The sequence below is a fragment of the Cygnus olor genome, chromosome 3 (genome assembly GCF_009769625.2).
Source record: "Cygnus olor isolate bCygOlo1 chromosome 3, bCygOlo1.pri.v2, whole genome shotgun sequence".
In the NCBI taxonomy this organism is placed as follows: Eukaryota; Metazoa; Chordata; class Aves; order Anseriformes; family Anatidae; genus Cygnus; species Cygnus olor.
Genome location: NC_049171.1, coordinates 67655116 through 67675776, shown reverse-complemented (window position 1 = coordinate 67675776; position 20661 = coordinate 67655116). Strand labels below are relative to the sequence as shown.

At 36.0% G+C, this 20661-nt stretch overlaps 1 protein-coding gene across 1 annotated transcript in view; it reads left to right on the top strand.

Annotated features, from left to right (window-relative positions):
- Nucleotides 1–9047: 9047 nt before the first annotated feature.
- Nucleotides 9048–20661, top strand: part of MYCT1 (MYC target 1) — a 33795-nt gene continuing 22181 nt past the window's right edge. Inside the window, exon 1 of the mRNA XM_040551378.1 lies at nt 9048–9278. Coding sequence (XP_040407312.1) covers nt 9227–9278 — 52 coding nt within the window. The 5' untranslated portion in view covers nt 9048–9226. The remainder of the gene's footprint in view (nt 9279–20661) is intronic.

The following is a 20661-nucleotide window of genomic DNA, read 5'->3' as shown; positions in this document are numbered from 1 at the left end:
CTGCAGCTGTTTTGTACTGCAATGTTTATTTCAGGAAAATACTGTGCTACAATACAGAATATAGTTAAAATTCCTCATAGTAATTATTCAGTAAGTATGCTCCTCTAATAGGACAAAAAAATCCCTAAGGGGAAGTCTTTCTATCTATCTCAAGGCTTTGGGTTAATGTCTTCTTTCTAGAGCAAACCATTGCTAAATGATGTGCTTGGGAGGATGAATAAGATTTTGTAAATGTGCTTCTCTTGCCAAAAGTACCTCAACTTTTTTGTGTCTCTCCAAACTCCAAAAAATTAAGATGTATAACTGCAAGAGAAACCCAGAAAACCCACTGATGATTACAATCCTTACAATGTTTTACTTAAATTCAGCAAATGCACCTTTTATAAAACTGGTCCTCTATATTATGGGGAGGCCTACACACATTGATTTCAGTAGGACTATTTACAGATATCTGGCAAAGTCTGAGTCAAATCTATAGGGATTACAGTTTCTGGCTCCTCTGGAGATTTCATAAATTGTGAGTTCTCCAGAGATGGATATTTCATTGTTGATGTTTTTTACACGCCTTTGTCAGTACAAAGGAACTTCAGGGTGGGTATAAAATGACCACATCAGAATGGCCTGATTTTGTGTACAGTTTACATTGATGTGGATGGCTATAATAGTGATTGATTTGATTAACACCTCTGAGTGTGAAGTGAAGCACTCCAGAAATAAAAGGGTAACCTGCTGCAGATTTATCTGGAACACCAGTACTATGCAGTGAAGACTTGCTACAGGCTTCTGTCTTCTGCACACAGCAAAGAACTATCAATAAAACCAGTAGAGGCTTACACAAGTGGGAGTGTGTTACGTAGAGCTGGAAATCTCTACCTTTTTCAATGAACTCTTTCTGGTCATTTTGTTTCTGGTGAGGTTTTGATGATTCCAAGTCACTCTGTGACTTTCTGTTCTTCTGTTTTTCAATCTTATAAGCATCAGGCCTTTGAATATGATGCAGAATGAAATGTCATTGAGGTATTTTTAATTAATAAATTAATTGATTTTGTCTACATTTTGATTCGGATGCTCTCCTGACCAACTCCAAAATATTTTTGTTTTGCCAGTTTCTGGAAGAACATGGGTTACATGAGTACAAGGCTTTGAAACTACACTGAATTTTTAACCACAAAACAGACAATGTGTCCAGCAGTCCAACAATCTTGCACCCTCTGTAGTCCAACAAATGTCTCTGTTGATCCAGCTGAACCTGAACTCTGAATCCTACCATGTTATTCTGGCCCCTAATCTATTTCTTAGCTTGCAGCTTTAGAGATGAGCCACCTGAGAGTTTTCAGAGTAGACTAGGGAGGACAGAGAGTTGAGCCCCTTTACATCCTTGTTTTTTTTTTTTTCCTGTTGTCTCCTGACAAAAATCATATTATATGCTTCCCATTTTTTTCTCTTCTCTCATCTCAAAATTCCCAAGCCCAGCTCCAGTCAACTCAACACATCCCAAGAAAAATCCATACAGATTTATTTTTGTCATTCAGTAGGAATTTGAAGTCTTTCTGTTTAGTTTACTGACTGCTGTTCTAAACAAGGCCACAGGAACTGATAAATCAGCCAGTCAGAGCAGATATTTTCTCTGATATATTTTCTCTGATACTATATGAAGACCAGATGTAAGTTGACATCATCAAACCAGAATCTTTCATATTTCTGAGATCCAGCTGTATTTCTTTCAGAAGACATATGACTATCTTTGTCTATACCATCTTCATCTTCAAGTAGAAACATTTCTGTTGGCACAAACTCCCCTACTACTGTTTCCCCTTATCATCTTTGACTGTTGTCTAGTCAGAATTCTCCACAGAACTGCCTACTTTTTTATATCTCAATCCATGCCCTTTCATGCCAGTCTTATTTATGCCTTAGGACTGTTCCTGGATTAGTCCAGAACTCTTTTGTTAAGATTAGGTGATCATAATTGCAAGGGTCAGCAATCATTGCTACTCTGTGTCCCTCAATTCCACATTTTAGTCTTAACAAATGTTTGTTTTCTTAATTTTTGAGTGGCCCATATCAAATAGTAATGTTGTTTTCTGCTTTACTTTTGTAAACTGTGTGTACCCTCACATTTTCATCATCTCTCATCATTTTATTTCCTGATATTTTTAATTGTTCAGATCATCATTATAAGTCAAGGTTTACTGTCATGGATTTCTATAAGCTAAAAGTCTGTTTCAGAAATCTTATGTCTTAGAAGTGCTTGTCCCCCGGTCTTTTCCTTTTCAAGAAAGTGAAACTGAAAGTGTTCATGAAAATGTACATGAAAGTAGTATTAAGCTTCTCAAACTTACTTTTCTACATCTGGAGTTTCTGCAGTCACTCTGTGTTGGATGCCTTTGTCCAGAATTTCTGCCCTTTTTGGCTCAAGATTTATTAAGCTTAGTATCTATAACAGCAAGCCATCTGAGAGCAGTAAAAATGAATGACCTGTAATAGGAAATGGTCACATTAATTATTCATCATTTTCCAAAGGATTGTTACTGCATCTTCATTCTCTGTGAAGCTCTCTTATTAGCTTGTTGAGGGCTTAGCTACATGGAGTTACAAAGAGAGTAGCAGGAATTGTCAGTGGCTCAGGTGTCTGTATGGGTAAGGATGATGACAAAGGTTTGAACATTTAGTGCCTCTGAAGAGTGATAGGATGCCTAGAATTGCTTCAATAAGAAGGAAGAGCTATGTGGAAGCAACAACTACTGGGACTCTTGGGTATGCTAAGAGAAATACAGTTTCCTTGACAGACCACTGTTATCTTTTTCCCACTAAAAACCTTTTGCCTACTTCTCTACTTTAGCAGAGGTAGGACAGACCAGGAGCTTGCTGCCAGTATCTTGTCTTCACAGCAGTTGTTAATGGGCCTGCCCTCAGGAACTGCATCTTGACATGCAAGGTGAGGATGACAGACCTGCCAAAGACACACCTGGAAAAATACCAGTCCATGAGAGGAGGCTTGGCTCTTTTCTTTTCTATATGATAGTCTTCTGAGAGTACAGGAAGCAATCATTTGCACAACAAAGGAATGCAAATCACCTAGTCTTAACATAACCTGTTTGTACAGTGCTTATGTACAACAGAGCTGTGATCCAGATGGGATGCCTCGGGGAAACTGTACGAAGAATGATAAATAAAAATAAAACCACACAACCTAAGTTAGCATACAGGGCATTACCTATGGACTTTATAGACCCTTAAAACATTGCTTATGGTGTTACAAAGTATTGGTGCAATCTTTGTACTTTTCTGGGTGATTAATCAAGGCTTTACATATTTTAAAACATTCTGACATCATGTATATTTAATTTTCCTTGGGTAAATCTAAACTATAATAACATGGAGATACAAATCCAGTTATTTTTCTCATTAATTGCATTCCAGGCTTGTTTGATTTGTAAAAATCAATGAATACTCCATGACAGCAGTGTGATCAAAAATCTGTCAATCAGAGGAAGAAATTAAACATTCAGAACTGATGAAAGGCAATTTCCTTCAATTGTTTATCATGTCTTCATTCTTAACCTTCCCTATAGGATTTCCTCTTCCTAAAAAATTCAGGAAAGGTTTTGTTTTCCTAGATTATTATTTTTTTTAGTGTTAGTAAACTGATGGACCTGGCCATAATGATCAAACGTTTGTCATTATTTCACTTCACATTACTTCCTTGCCTCTGGTGTGACATAGAAACCAGGCATTTACTGTCACAAGACATTTGCCTTGGAAAATGAAAGAGGAATTTTCAATTTGCTCTCCTATCAAAAAAATACAGTCATGAAAATTAAGCAGTATACTCACAAGAACCCTAAATAAGTCAGACCAAAATGGTGTGTCTTCTAACATTTAATTCCACAAAGATTTTTTAAAATTATTATTTTATTTTATTTTATTTTATTTTATTTTAATTTTATTTTATTTTTGTGACAAGCCTGGTAGACTGGATATAGTCTGGAAGGAATAATGAAGTAATCCAGGTGTATCGCATTAGACTGGGACAAGCCATGTTATAAAGTGGTTCTGGATTTTTTTTTATATATATACATTTTTTATTCCTTTTTTTTTTTTTTTTTTTTTCAGTATTGGAGTCTATAGAGGTATTAGCTTTGGAAACAGTCATAAAACCCTATGGACTCTAAAGATTTAATTCTTACCAAGCTTCCCATCTCATTTCTGGAAGAGATTTCAGATATACAGGAGATATAAATACTTTCTAAATATTTATCTGCCCAAGCTGCACCTATCTCAGTATATATAGGGATGTTTTCACTCGCTTCCATGTGTTTTGATTAGGCTTTTATCTTACACATGTAGTGAAATGACAGTAGGGTCCTGCTTCCGTTAAAATAAAAATAAAACTGGGTCTCAGAAATGTACTTTGAATCCAGTGTGCTGTATATCTTGGTATTGCTAACAGTGTGATAAGATGAAGACAATTTCAATGGTAAGTCATAGTTTACAACTCAATAAAAGATTATCTACAAATAATAGTCTTTGCCCATCTAAGAACAGCAACACTCTGCAGAGGTACTGGTGTCCACAAGGGTACATTGATGTAAAAGTCCACATGCACACGGTAACACACTGGAATATTTTTGCCTGTTCTAAAACAATGTCACATGTCGTGTCAAGTCCAATAAATGTTATGTTGGCAACTTGGGACAAATACAATTCTGCTCCTAAATAGTTCATGCACTTTAAAAGTAACTCAGACACCTGCTGCTCATATCAGCAAACTGATGTCTGTGAAAGACAATAAATGTTCTCAGTGTGAACAAATATAAATATATCTGTGAATATTATTTATCAATGCAATTTAAAATTTCAGACCTCCTTAGGGAGTGAGAAGAACAGATGCAGTTTCATTCCATCTTTTTAACAGCAGGCAGGAGAGAATATAATGTCAAGGGAAGACTTTTTATCCAATGCTGATATATGATGCAAAATTTGCAGCTCAGTTGTGGAGCTCTATCAGTTACTATGAAAATGTTAAAACAATTTAATTTTGTGGTTATATTGAACTAAGGATGTTGATTCTTTCTGTCCCCTTACTTGGTCCCTTTCTTAATGAATACTAGAAAGAATAGGATGTTAATCTGAATTAAGATAATGAGTCTACTAAATGTCATGCTTCAGTACTTCATGTCCCAGGAGATTCAGGGATGTACAACTGGGCAGATGCAGGTCTATTGTTGCCCTGCCCCTTTTACCTCTAGCACAAGGAGAAGTTGTACTCTGAAGACATAATGCCAAGTCTCTTTCTTAGATTGTAAATTTGTGTACAAATAGCAAATTTGGCCATTGGATGAAAGTTTTCACTTTTTGGAAAACATATGGGCAATTTCATCTTCATCTGCTGAATGGGAAGTGGTTCACAGGATGCTTTTGTAGGAGAATGAAGAACGAAGAAGGATTACTCTGGCTGTTGATCTCTACCCCTAATAAGCAACCATGTCATGTAATCCTATTCTGTAATTTATCAAGCTTCAACTTTAGGACTGAAGCTAGGTGGGTTTGTGCCTCCATTTTATCCAATTAATTCCTTGTGAGTGAGGAAACCTCAGACAATGACAGTACCTTGTTTTCTGTTCTGAATTGGTTATTCACAATTTTGTCTTCTGACAAAATAAAAGTTTAAGTCTGGAGTTTTGAAGTCGGAGTCCAAGCTGCTAGCTCCATATGGGCTACACATATACACAAAGCATTACGCTGTTAGATACAAAACAGTGCCAGAAGAGCAGTACCTGACTTTCTATTAGCCCCCAAAAGCTCATCTTTGCCTCCTCCAAATATTGGCACTACTGAAGCCATATCATAGCAGGTATATCATATCAAAAGGTGTATTCTGATACAGTCAGCACTTGGAAGTAGGCTATTTAACCCTTTCACTGGAGACTGTGATCTGTAGCAGGAAAACTGAAGAATTCCACAGTTTAATATTGATGAAGATGAAAGTGAGTCATTAAAGACTAAATTCAGGCAGTAGTTTCTGTCTTTTGTCACATCATGAGCAGCCCTTAAAAGGGGTAGTTTGATGGGGGACAGGAATATTTTTCATCAGTGGTCAAAGAATTCCTGAGTTTTAATTCATGCATCCGGAGAGCTGTAAAACTAACCAAGGACAAATATGAGGCTGCTGAAACATGAAACAATTAAAGGAAATCCCAGCCTAAATCATAATCTCCAAATGGAAAGTGTCAAAAAAAGAAGTTTCACTGGATGTTCATTCCACTTTTTCATTGTCTGTTTTTGGTGAACTCTGTTTATGTTTGAAATAAATTTTTTTTTGTGGGTTCACTCAGGAGAATTCAACATATATATCTTATTTTCTTGAGAAACGCCAATAACAGTAAAGCAACTGAAAAACTGAAGTTGTTTACAACAAGTTGCTTTAAAATTCTGACAGAGTGATCATTTTCTGCTGCCAGTGACAGTGGTATGACTCTTGTCTGGCACTGACTGACTCTAGCTAAGATCTGGGTTCTGTTTGTTTCAGATCATATTCAACCATCATCACCGCGAGCCCTGGCCAGCAATTTTTTTATTTTTTTATTTTAAAAAAAGGTTTCAACTAAATTAATATCTACACACCCAGTAAAGTATCTCTCCTCTGTAAGTATTTTGTTAAATGAAAAACATATAGCCAATCACTGGAGGGCAAAGAAAAAGAGAGGAGTCACAGTATACCAGTGGGGAAAGTATGAATGCCTCTCAGAAATCTTTGCCCCGCTGGACCTGCAGGAAGGGACTACACAGCCCTGAGGCAGGAAGAGACTCCTCAAGGTTTCAGAAACCCCTTAGAACTTTCTTTCCTCTACATTTCCTCACACTAGCTTGCAAGCCAGAAAGTGATTCTTTACCTGCCAGAACTACACTGTGTACCTACTGTTGGTTTACCCATGATTTTATTACTATTATTTATTTATTTATTTATTTAACACATGAAGATACATGTCACATTTATATCCCCTGGAAGATCTTCTCTTTCTTCACTGATTAATATTTGTGCTGATGTAAATTCAAAGCATCTCCCCTCATTTAATCAATAAATTCAAAAAGTTTAAAAACAGAATTCAGCTCCTCTTTTTCAAGGGGTAAAAAAGACTGCTCATTTGAACTCACATCAGTAATGCATTTGACAGCTTGTCCTCTACATACCTCTGTCTCCCACCAGTCAGAAGTGACAGTGTGTTATACTTGTCATTATAATGCATGGTGAGGAACATTTTTATCCATAAGGTTATCTTGGGTTGCAGCAATTATTTTTTCAGAAAAAGATACTTCTCAAGGGAGAAAAATGAAAGAACTAATAGGGATAATGGGAATAGATTCTTGCAGTACTCTCAAGCATAAAATAAAATAATTAATATAATATTTGAAATAATAAATTAAGGCAAGATTTATTTATTATACATCAATCTGCTTTAGCTTTTTGGAAAAAAAAAGCTACCATTTTAATTAAGACATCTGATCAGACATTTTATCTGTTTTTGGCAAGTTCTGTTGCACAAACTTAGTTCTCTTTTCAGGCAAGAATACACATTGGAAAGATTGTTAAACTGATCTGAGAGAGCCTCTTGCTTAGCAAACCATTGTAAGCCCACATTATCTTGATTCATTTAAAATTTTATTTGGTGTAACTTGATGATAAGCATTGCAGGGGTATGCTCCAAATAACTTTCAGTGGTTCTTCTCTGATCTACTGTTGCTAACAACTGCCAATATCAGCTGTGTGTTTCTGAGGAAAAAGAAAGAATTTCTATTTGGAATACCCTGTCCAGAGTAAAACTCATCCTTTTCATTGTTGTTGACTTTCTCACAAAGTACTAAGGTTGATATTTCATACATTTGATAATGTGGAAGATTTAATTATTTGCATAAGTGTCCATGTCTTTCCAGATGCTTTTCAACTAGATTAAATCAATATTTGGATATGTCATTTTAGGCACCAACTTTGAAAACTGTTAGTCTTCAATTAATCATCACTGTATTTTTGCTAAGTATTTTTATATCTATTAAATGAAAAAAAATCACTAATAAAATTATGCTAGATCCAAATCTTAGGATTAGAATATCCCTAAATTTTTGAGTTTCCTGATATTCGTGGTGAAAATCAGATGTAGCTGATTCTGTTTTTTAACAATGAGCAAACCAAAACCTTACACAACTTTTCAGAAAACAGAGTTTTGAAATTCACCACAGAAAGTTTGTTAATTGCCTTAAAGATATATCTAGAGACTTGCATCTATTATCAGCAGTATATTTAAGAGGGAGATAGTTAAAATCAGGTTCTACAGATTTTTTCACATATATACAAAGCCATACATTTTATTGATTCCCATACATTTTATATTAATTATGTGTCTGTATCCTCAAATATCTTGGGTGCTTTTTTTTTTTTTTTAATATTATTATTGTTATTAAGGAATGTTACTATTGCTATATGTTATATTTAGCAGTATTGCCTACAAATTCCATCTGAGATTTACCAGTACATTGTATTAAAACTATTCAAACAGTTAGCTCAAAGCCTGTTTGTGTTCCAGAGAGCTCATAATTTAGAATGGGGTGTGGAAAGGAAAAGAATCAGCAGAGGAAATTTGAAGTACACTCATTAAAATAGCAATACCTACAGTTACACTGTCAGGCCTAGCTAGTTCCTCAGACTAGCTGAGGAACAATGGGAAATACTTAAAAATGTTCATACCCTGTATCAGTACACTAGTGAAATGGCGTTTATTAGAAACTTCTTTCAAATATTTAATCCTTATAGAAAATTCACACTGAATATAAGTACTTCTGAATTTTTTAAAGAACATCTTTAAGACAAAAAATCAGTAAAGAGTAGAAAAAAGAATTTGCATCTCTCTATCTCCAACAGTTTTGGGGCTCAATAAGTTTTGGGGCAGGAGCAGATTTGGTATTGTTCTAAGTCAATTCACTCAGGCTGAGGAAATGACGAGAAGGAAACTATTCCTCTGTCTCAGGAACCATGTGGGGCTCTAAGATAAGGCAAGCAATTGCTAATTTGAGTCCACAAGCAGGAAATGTGATACATCTATTTCCTTTCAGACAAACAAAACAGTTCCCTGGCAGCACAAAAGCATTGCTTCTACCGCTAAATCTCAAACGTTCAGAAACTCATTGCTACACTGAGGAGATATTGTTTTGTATCTATCATTTGGATGTTATGGATAAAAACAGTACTTACTCTCTGACCACATGGCCACCAAAGTTTTGGGGTAAGCTTTCTGTTTCTTTTTCTAGAATATCATTAAAGTAGATGCTGAGTTTCACTGTTAATTGCCTTAAGAAATACATCTAGAGACTGTAAGCCTTAAGTTTGAAACAAAAGGTAATGAATAAATTTTGTCGGTATTTCTTGCAATGTGAAGTGTTGTTTTCCAAATATTTATTCGACAATGTTTTATCATGATTTTTGACAAATCAAGACAGCAGAAACATCCAGGACAGAACTGATCGTTTGACAAAGTCCATTACTGAAGCCAGTGAAAAGGTATCTATTGACTTCAGTGTGTTTCAGATCAGGAAGACATTCTCAACTGTTTAATAGGTGTCCTTAAATGGTAGACATGATTTGTTTCATCTTCTGACAAAAAAGAAATGGCAAACACTAAACATGTTGCAACCTCTGGAATACACTCTTTATCTTCCAGAATGTAAAATGAGTGGTAATTTTTGTGGTGTCTCATGATCAGATTTTCCTTACTTTTTCCTCTATGTATATTTTGATAATCCTCTATTATGACTGTTTTCCTTCACCCAGACCTGGAAATGGTGCATTAACTGATATGTATAGTGTGTGTACTGGTAAGATATTTTATACTGAAATTCATTTGAGGTAATCAGATTCGGTGACCTGATCTGTGGATTCTGTGGAATCCAGATTCCGTGGAGACTATTTCCATTCAAAATGCTCTATCAAGATATATTTAGCATTAATATGTATTACCATTTAGAATTAGTGGGTATTGTTAGTGTGGATCATCTTATATATTATGTGGATCATATTTATGTCTATTTTATTATTGTTATTGAGCAGTGACACTTTCAAGAATCTGTGCAATATCTAAAGCTAAAAAATAATATTCATTAGCAAAACGCGGCTTTTGTTATATAGAAGCGCCCTGGGAAAAGAGTGGAAAATAACAATACAAGAAGATTTAAAGAAGTTCCTTTATTTCCTTAGCATATGAAGCAAGAGTCTGTGGAATGCCAGCCACATGTTTCCTGCACTGACACATATATTTTCCTATTGGGACACCATGAGCAACTCATTTCATTTTTGTGTCTTGGGCTAGAAAGTGGGATAATCATACTGAATATCTTTGAGAAATACTTAGAGATTAACTGAAGAAAAAAATAGTTATTAATGTTTAGTTTCTTATTGCCTGATGGAATTTGAAGAATAACTATAATTTTTGTAGAGTTGAACTACATATAATTCTAAAATGTTTCTTTCAGAACAAAAAACCGAAGGGCTTTCATCTGTACGTTAAGAATCTTTGGGTAAAAGTTGCTGTCCCTTGTTAATGCAGGCTTAATTTTATTCTGAGATGAATTATTCTTTCACTCTCAAGTAAATATTCACATGAAACAGCAAAGTTATAAGAAACTCTAAGAATGAGCTATAACACTCAGATTGTGGTCAAGGTGTTCTCCATTTTCATGAACCGTCAAAAAAAAAGAAGTATACAAAAGGTACTTAAAAAGTGAATATTTAATTTTCACAGCATGCAGAGCATGGAACTGGCTCCACTGGTGCTGCTGTTACACACTTTAAGGTACCTCTCAGTGTGCCAAACACTGGTCTTTCAATATGAAGAGCTGTATTTGACAACAAAAAGCAACACATGCATGAGCACCTTAATGTTGAAAAGGCCAGTATTACCTCTCACCAGCATTACCCACCTGGCTTGCCAGGGACAAATATTGTCCCTAGTCCTGATTACCTCCCATTTGCCTGCACTCTAACAGCAGATGAAACTTTGTAAAGAGCTCACACCATCCTGGGAAGTAGAGATCTCTTGGGTTCTTCTTGTATTTTCTGATACAGTTAGAAGAGTTAATAACATTTATCCTTCCTTTCCTTTAGATATATCATATACATTAGACTAGGGAGGAACACAATCTAGTTAAGTATAGAATCAGCATCAGAACAAAATGACTGATGTAACCTCACTGTAAGAAAACATCTCTTACAAAGAAGTTCTATCTTTGTAACTACTAGAACTACAGTTCTAGTATTTGTTGACATCCTTGGAGATACGTGAGGTAAAAATAAAACTGTGCATAATAGATATAAATATATATTTTTTATTAAATGAGAATGCAATATTTGAAACTATGATACTTCAAGATAGGGTTTGAAACTATGGTGGTTTTTTTTTTTGTTTTGTTTTGTTTTGTTTTTCAGAAAACGTTTTCCAGTCTGTTACACTGTTTTTCTAAGCCACCCACCATGTATGAATACATTACCAAGATGCAGATCATTTTCCTTGTGTGGGTGACTTCTCAGTAGCTCTCCTGGACTCAGCCGATGTGTAAATTTTAGCGTGTATGTAACAGCTTGCTGAGAGAAAATTACTTTGGGGAGAAAAAATAGGTGCTGTAAAAATTGTTAGAGAAGATATTCGTAATGATATTTAATTTCTTGTAACTTCCTGAACCACCTATTGTCTAACAACTGGTTCCCTACTCTGGAAAATATACAGGCATCCTGTTTTCTAAAGCTGTCTGGTTTCCAATGGTAACTTCACTCAAAGCATCTAAGAATTTTTTGAAGAAACTAATTTGCCCTCTAATTATGTAAATCATAAATTTACACACATAAATCATTTTACAACTGCCCCAGGCCACTATCTCATGTTAAAAATTTGTAGGAATAAAGCTGCATAGAAAAGAAAAGGAAAAAAAAATATATATATTCATACGTAAGATAACATAGCATAAATCATACTATGTGAATTGCCTAAGTAGTCTAAATCTTCTATCTCAATTCATACCAATTCCTTAACACATTAATAAAAACAAAACCAAAAAAAAAAAATAAATAAAACAATTGAACACTTTTTTTGCAGGCTCATTTTAGAGGCCTGGAGAGTCAATAGCATGCTTACTTTTAGATCCTGCAGGCTAAGGAATCTTAACTCTTCTGTTAAATTCAGGCTTCACTGTCATAATTCTGTTACATTTTTGAAATGCTAAATTATGCAGCAATGTAAAACAGAAGCAGCAGTTTTGCTGGCCTAAAATAAATGTTGTGGGAAAGAAATAAAAAAGGAATGTTAAAGTGTTAATGTTTTCTTCTAGTTTAAATTAATGAGTTTCATGATAGAACTCCTGACCTTGTGAGCAAATATCTTCTGTGTAATATACAGCGAGCATAAAGGCAGACATGCTGGAGTTCATGTAGGTTGTTGCAGCCCCTGGAATTCTGATTCCTGCTTTGTTAGCCATTGTTCCCTACTACAGAGGTTGCACAGTCTACTAACACATACCTATTTTTTTTTCAGAGAAGTTGGCTGAGCTACTGGAGAATGCAGAACATCTCTTTCAGGTGCCAGCTTTTATGAAGCTATGTAACCCCGTAGTACATTACTTTGGCAGAGGTAGAAGCTTTTAAAGGCAGCCTCTGCTGAGCTTCAGCACCATTGGTATCTCATGGGAATGTAGACAGAGAATCTGCTTTTTTTTTTTACTTTTTATTGGTAGTCTCAAAAGGAGATTTGTTTTGGCATTAGCTCAGTGAGAAATTCAGGGTTTGGTATCCATCCATCAGCTACTAATCTCATTTTTTACTGTTTTAATATAGTCTTTATTGAGTTCATTTTGATTTGTAAGTTAACAGAGGAAACAAAGATATTTCCATTTCAACCAGCAGTGCATTTCTTGTAATTCCTAAAAGCATTTTCAGTCACACAATTAAATACAATAAATGGCTTTTAGACAATACTGTTCCTCCAGTGTAAGCGGTAAAATACTTTCAGATCAGGAAATTCAATTTAAATATTACATTTGAAGAATACGACAACAGCAGAGTGAAAAAGTGTGAGCAGGTATTAATCAGCATAAACATGGATCCCTAGACAATCCTTCAGTCTAGTTTTACTCAAGTATCTATTTAAGAAATGCAACACTACAATTTAATACCTTAAAAACATTAAGCCAGTATTTTTTCGCCCCTGAATCAGAATCCAGGATGTTATTTGTCTGGTATATGGAAAAATATTGTATGCCAGCTGGCTTTCAACATTTTAAGATTGAGAACTGTCTGGTATTGTCAATTTAAGCATTATCACTTGACTTTTGTAAGCTACAAACACACTCATGGTTTTAAATATAATGCCAAATTTTGCCTCTTCTCTCCCTTGTCTTTACCCAATGGTCTTCCCTCTATTAACATGTGTTTGTTTGCTTGAAAGAAGTCAGTCTATATACTCTGCTGGAAAATATGGACAATAGTTCACAGAATCACAGAATGGTTGAGATTGGAAGGGACCTCTGGAAGTCATCTGTTTCACCTCTCTGCTCAAGTAGGGACACCCAGAGTTGCTTGCCCTGGACTGTGTCCAGGCACGTTATGAAGACTGACAAGTTGGGAGACGCCACAACACCTCTGGGCAACCTATTAGTGAGCATATTATAATATACTGTGTTGTGTTACTGGTCTAGCAATAATGGTGGTTAAGGACTTCGAGTCATTCTCTTCATGAGTTGAAATACTACTTGTGAAAGGACAGCATTGACACAGCTCTCAAACTCTGAGAATTCCAACCTAAGTGGCCATGGGACATGATTTCTGTGCCAGTATCCCTTCAGAGTCTGTAGCAGTGGTAGACTAGAAGTAACAGTAGCAAGTTCAAGTTGCAAGTGTGAATAGTAGCATTTGGATAATTGTGGTGACCAGGTTAAGCCTGTTGGCTTCTTCTCTGACTGGTGTGACAGGGCATTTCCAGCATACTTACTGGGTGTTCTCACCTCATTCTCTGTGCTCCCTTTGACAAGTATCCCTCTGGTCTTGCCTGAGCAGCACCAGGTAAAAACTCCAGGAGCTGCCTTAACTGCCCTGCTGGAGATGTGGACACGCAAAGATAGAAGCTGAGGCTAGCCATGGAGCACATGGCAGCAGATTTGGCAGTAGTAGCTTCAACAGGTAGCTTCTTCCTAATCTGATGGCTGGAAAAGACCAGCATAAAATAGAGAATTCCAGAGAGCTTATATCCTGGAAGACTGGGCATTGCAGACTTGCAGGATGACTTTGCAGACTTTGTCAGTTCTGAATTTCTTTAATGACGTTGTCTTTTTCTTTTTCTTCTTTTTTTTTTTTTTTTTTTCATTTAGTTAAGACAATATAGAAATAGTAGAGAAAAATATCCAGTGAGGATAAAAACTAAAAGCCAAACTCTTCAATACAGCTTGAGTGAGAGGGAAATGAGCAGAATGGTACCGTTAAGAGTTACCAGAAGAATGATTAATCCGTATTGATTTGGTGAAGTCAAACATATCTGAAAGAATACAAGTCAGATCAAGGAGTTTGTACTGATGCCTCGCTTACGTCACAGACAGACATATATAAAGAAAATGCAGTCTTCATACTGAGTCTGCATCCCCCCTCCTGGCAAACAATGACTAAGTCTAGAGTGACAACTTTGCCGCTCAGACTTCCCAGAGTACCCTGTCATGCACTGCCTTAATGAGTCTGTGGTTTACTTAAGACTTGAATTTCAGAACCTGATATCTGGCTCATCAGGAATACTGAACTATTGCTTAGGACTTGCACTCCGGGCTTGCAACATTTACTTGTCACATGGTGTGTGACAGTAAAAAACTCAACCCATGAGCAGATTTCTGATTTCATTATGGTGTTAGTATAAGAGACGATTGCATGTAAACAACCTCTCCATCCACCTCTCCCACTTATCTTTTCCAATCAAATAAAAGGCTCAAACTTCCAGGTTTTTTATTATAGACTTTCCAGAGTCCTGCTGTGTGTTTATTGTTTACCTAACTCTCTATCTTCTGGCTAATGTTTTCTCCTTTATTTATTCAATCTGAAGACCTGAAAAAGCAAAAGTTGTACATCTCCAAAGCTACCTTTCCATAGACATACCCTTAAGACCTCTAGTAGCAAATGGCAGCTTTTCTTTCAGTCCCATTTCAAAGCAAAGTATATATTCTAACTGCAGAAAATAGAGCTTGTTTTGAATAGCATGGAATCCAATGATGCCATTGATTGGTTCTAGTATATGTCAGTGGCATGTGAACTTGGACAACCTAATATAAATGTAGTCTAATACATAAAATAATAAATAAAAAGAGTGTTTCAATTTCTGTCTTAGTCAGAAAAGTCTTAACATTCGCTGCTTTAAATGGCTGAAAAATTAAACTGGTGGAAAATTATACCCTTGAAATCTTTCCCCTGTTTTCAGCCCAGAAAGTATTGATCAGGTGCTCTAATTAGAGCATTATTCCTCTAAAATATGTGCAAAATATTGTCTGCACTAGAAAATTCTGTTGTTTGTGTGAATGGTATAATTGCATAACATTGCCTACAGTACCGAAAAATGTAGAGTATGCTTACAGCCCTTTGTTACAGTCTGGTATGGACAGACCAGTCCTTGTGTATGCAGATTTCCCTGGCTCTATCAAATAGCATGTCTGCAAACATACCTGGTTAAGTGTTTGCTTAGCTGTGCAGAGTAAAGGTAACGGTGACACGTAGCATATTCCTCTTCCTCCACCAAGAAAGTGCCCAATGCTGCCCCAAATTTGTATCCATTTCAAATTGTGTTTAGACTCCTGAGGTAGCTATCCTAACATGGAGTAGAATACATTGATTCTTCCCAAATTCACTGAGAAACTAGAAGCGCTTTATTTTCCTATGATTAGCTTGAACATAGAGCAGAGTGGCACCTCCAAAAGACATTACTGAAAATAAGCATAATGGGAGGCAGATTTTTAGTAGGGTTTCTGGAAGATAATACAGCTATTTTTTTTCACATTTTGGGTGCTTATTTGAAAAAGTAGAGAAAACTACCCTGTGCTGCTTTGCATGAAAATTGTGAAGATAAGACATTGAGGAAAAGTGTGACACAGAATCAGACAGAAAGCTGATTCTGTTTTTGTAAATGTTTCCTGTAAATACATATATTTTTTCAAGTACATTTGTCTGAGGACTAGGTGTACAACACAGATATAAAATATGACACATTTAAACAAATCTATGAAAGACAATGAGATCTCTATATTAATATTAGTTACATCTTTTTAACGTTTTGTTTCTTATTATCAGTCTTAAATTGAATGTGCCTACAAGGTCTTTCTCCAGCTCCTCAGTGAAACATTATGATACCAGAAATTTAATAGTGGTGTCTTATTTTCAGACCATTTAATCAAAGATTTCATTTCAATGAGTAACATTTTTTTCATACTGATGAAGAATAATTGCAATATATTTGCATGGTGAAATTGCAGAAATCAGGACTGTGAAAATCCTATATAGCTCATCACGACATGGACCAGTTTTATTTTTTGTCCATCACAAATACCACACAGAGGGACCTCAGTCAGATTCCAAGAACACAGAACAGAGAAATGAATAAATAATGGTAACACTGATAAAGCTCAGCTTCATCTGTATAGGAACCAAGACAGGCTTCTTTTTCTCCCCTTGGAAAGGGCTGTAGGGTTGTGCATCCTCCCACACCCAGAAGTTTCAGAATAATTTATGCTGCATGGCTTTGGGAGCAACAGAGATTTCCCTGGACTAATGGCAATTTTTTTTTTCCCCTTTCATTGTGGTTGACTAAATACTAAACCATATGAAAATCCTCTGATAGAAATGTAGAAAATGTCACATAACTAAAACCCCTGGTACTTCTCAAGTACTCAAGTGGCCAGAAGCAGATTTAAGTAGTCCACACAAATTTGATAATGATCATGGTAACTAGAGGACTACTGGGGCAAGGAAGACCCAAATGTGCCACCTCTCCTCTGGCTGAAGCTGTTAAGATCTCTGTAAGAAAGAGGGATCTACCAGGTCAAGGTCATTAGCAGATCTTCCTGTTTCTGGTTAGCCTGACCACAGCCTGAGCTGACTTGGGATGTGTTATGAGGCATCAGCAGAGCAGCCTGGGATAGTGACTCAGACAGGACAAAGCTTTCATATAAATAGCGCTAATGCTGAGAGAAATGGCAACAAGGTTGTGGGTTTAACTGAAAGAAGAAAAAGTATAGCATGTGATGGTGAGGCATTAGCAATAATAGCAAACATAGCGTTGTGTGAACATCAGTCCTTCAGCAGCAACAATGACAGCAATTAATCCTTTTGTTCTGTAACACTTGGGGTCTCCAGCTCCTTCTGTGAAGTTCTTGAGGAATATGCCCATAAAAAATGAGAAAATAATCTATGAGGTATTATGTAATAAAAAGGAGGGTGTTGCTCATCTTCCCCATTTCATCTTCAGTATATAACATGTCTCTGTCTTCCTCAGCTTTATTTGAGAATAAATGATTTGAATGACAGATTTTCAACCAGATTTCTTATTCATGTGGCAATTTTGCCGGAACTGCTGTGCTTTCGTGCTTCGTTTTCTTCCAGTGTTGTTGAAGAGCACCTAAAACAACTAGGCCAGAGATGTTCTGCTGTACCTTCTAATGTTTATGCTGGTGCCAGACTACTGCAGGAAGCCAACACTTCCTCTCTGTTTCATCAGGGACAGGAGTCAAGGTCATATACCAAATCTAAACATACTCTTCCCACAATAATTTCTCTAGGAAACAGAAGTATGTCTTAGCCTTATGCCATGTTTTATTTTTTGGCTATCTGGCTATATTCTGAAGTTACTGTTTTCTATCGACTACTGGACCATTACCATTTTATATAAACCCCATATAAGAATTTACCAGATAAATCATATACTTTCTTCACAAGGTTCAGGCTGACCACACTATTCCAATTTTAATATAATTACATTTATTTTGTTGTCAGTTAAGTAAAAGTTTTGACAAGCATGTGAAACTTAATCTCTCGCATTACTGAAGCAAAAGGTTTTATATCAATAATCAGTCCTTGCATTCAGGGAGCTAATATGTAAATCCATTCCAAGATCTTATGTGCAGGCTTGTCAGAGAGATAAAAGTATATATTAATGAGGGACCGATTTTTTTCCTTGTCATTCTTCTGGCAAGCCCAAAGAAATACGTATTACTGCAGACGGATAAAAGCAACAAACTGAGGAGATGAGACCAGTCTTATACTTACATGCTGTCTATTCAGAGCACGATTTCTTCCCTGTATATAAATTATTCTTTTAAAGTGAATCTGTCATCCTCAGGCTGTGTTTTGTTGCCTCCTAATTACTGCTTCTTTCCTCCTTTCCTCTCCCCCCACTATACAACCACTGATTTATCAACTGCTTAACTATGTTTGGCAGGAAGGATATAGATCTAAGGTAGTTGAGTGAAGAGGCAAAGTTTCTTCATAGTATTATTTAATTAATCAAACACAAAGTGTATACACATTTTGGCAGGTACACCCACTATATTGACTGTGTATTGCTGCTTGTTGTCACATGAGCTAGCTGCCAAGAAAATCATGTTTTATTTATCCACTGAACCCAGAAATCTAATCTTCAGGAAATTATGTATATTTCTTCTTCCAACCACCACGGCAGTGAATGAGTTGATATCAGCAAAGACACAATAAAAGTATCTTCCTTGTGTACTTTTTGCTAAAGACAAACCCCACGTAGCTGTACGCTCAGCTGTTAGAGCATAGCAAGATTTTGATTCAGAAGTGTTAGTCTCAGCAAATTCTAGGTGTGCTGAGACTCTGTCTCAGTTCTTCTTGTAGAAACTGATAGAGGCAAATACTCTTTATTTATATTTTATACTCAATTTCCCATTTTGCCATTGTAGCTCATTCAACCAGGAGCTGAAAACCTTTGTGAGCCAAATGAATGGTTTGAGTGATGTCATCTTTCTTGCACAGGAGATTAATATGAAGTTTGCAGATGGCATGAGATGTCCACAATCAAAAAAAGAGCACAAAATAAAACCAAGATTCAAGAATGACCCTTTTTGTCTTTGTAGGACTATCTTCATTTTATAACCTTATGCCTTTGGCTAGGAAAAAATAATAATAATAAAAAAAAAACCTATACATTACGGTTCATACTGACTATGGCACATTTTCTTACTTTTCAAAGCAGAAGTTTCACTTTCTACACAGCCTTAATAAAAGGTACATATACTATAAAATACTTAAGTTTTAACAACCAATTCAAGGTTGTGCTCCTAAAAACTCTTAACCAATGTAAATGTAATTTATTGCATTCTTGGGATGCAGTAGATTTGTTTCCAATACGATTAATGAATCCCTTTTTGTCTGAGGAAATAGAAAAGAGAGTTAGGAGAGTTTGATTTTTATGTATTGAAAAACAGGACAGTTTTAACTTCACTTATTTGTTACATAGCTTCAATCAAAACTATATCAACAATACAAATATATACAGCATTGTTATGAAATGATGGCTAGAAAATTTTCAGCAAAATAGTTGGGAGAGAAAAAGAAAAGGAAAACAAACAAACAGACAGTTCAATGCAATGCAAAAACTTCTTAAGGGTTTTGCACGTGTTTGCTAAAGGAAACAACCAAGGCATTTTCTGCTTCTCAACAGAGGCCTCTACTTGATTCAGTCATCTTATTTGCTGAAGAAAATAAATTCACTGACTCAGAGATTTGAATTCCCAATCCGATGCCTTAACACACACTTACGTGATATTTGACCATTTAACTGTCCTCTCCTCATTTTGAACCCTTTGTTTTAAAAGTTATCTTATATTGATGCCATCTCTCAGTTACCCAGAGTAATGCAGGCAGAATACAAATGAAGAAGGAGACCGTTGATGGCTCAGCTGATTGAGATGTGCAGGAGTCTCTGGTAAGCAAAGCTTGGACCAGACCCTGTACCTGGAGCAAACAGAGCCCAGTGCAAGCATAGCCTTCCAGACACTGCTGGCTCATGTGAGACAAATGTCAATGTCCCACTGCACACCAAATCTCCATCCTGAATCATCTGCCCTGGATCATCAAGAGTTGACTAAAAGTCCAGGTCAATAATTATCCCATTTAGAAATCACACCAACATTTATCAGCTTGTGGTTGCACAGATTTTTGTCAGTACCACTTAATTAGATCTCCTAGACCAAACTGAAGTAGATACTCATATCCATACTTGATAAAGGAGAAATTTCAGAACCATATTGTCACACAGGAAGTACTGGGAGAAATAAAGCTCAAATTTCTGAACTACAGATAGGTAACTGCAGAGTACAGTACTACCACATATGAACACACTTAGGTATTCTCAAAATTACATATTCACGGCAATATTTGTTCCCTGAGGAAGATAAATTTAGCAGGAGATTTATTTTTTTATTTATTTTGCATTATTGGATACAGTTCAAGTATTTCTGTAATGAAAAATGTAGGAAAATATTATTTAAATAGAGATCCCTCTTCCTGCTACTTGAACACGTGTTTATTGAATACTTTAGGATACTTTAGATTATTATTCATCAATGTTCACAAACAGCTCC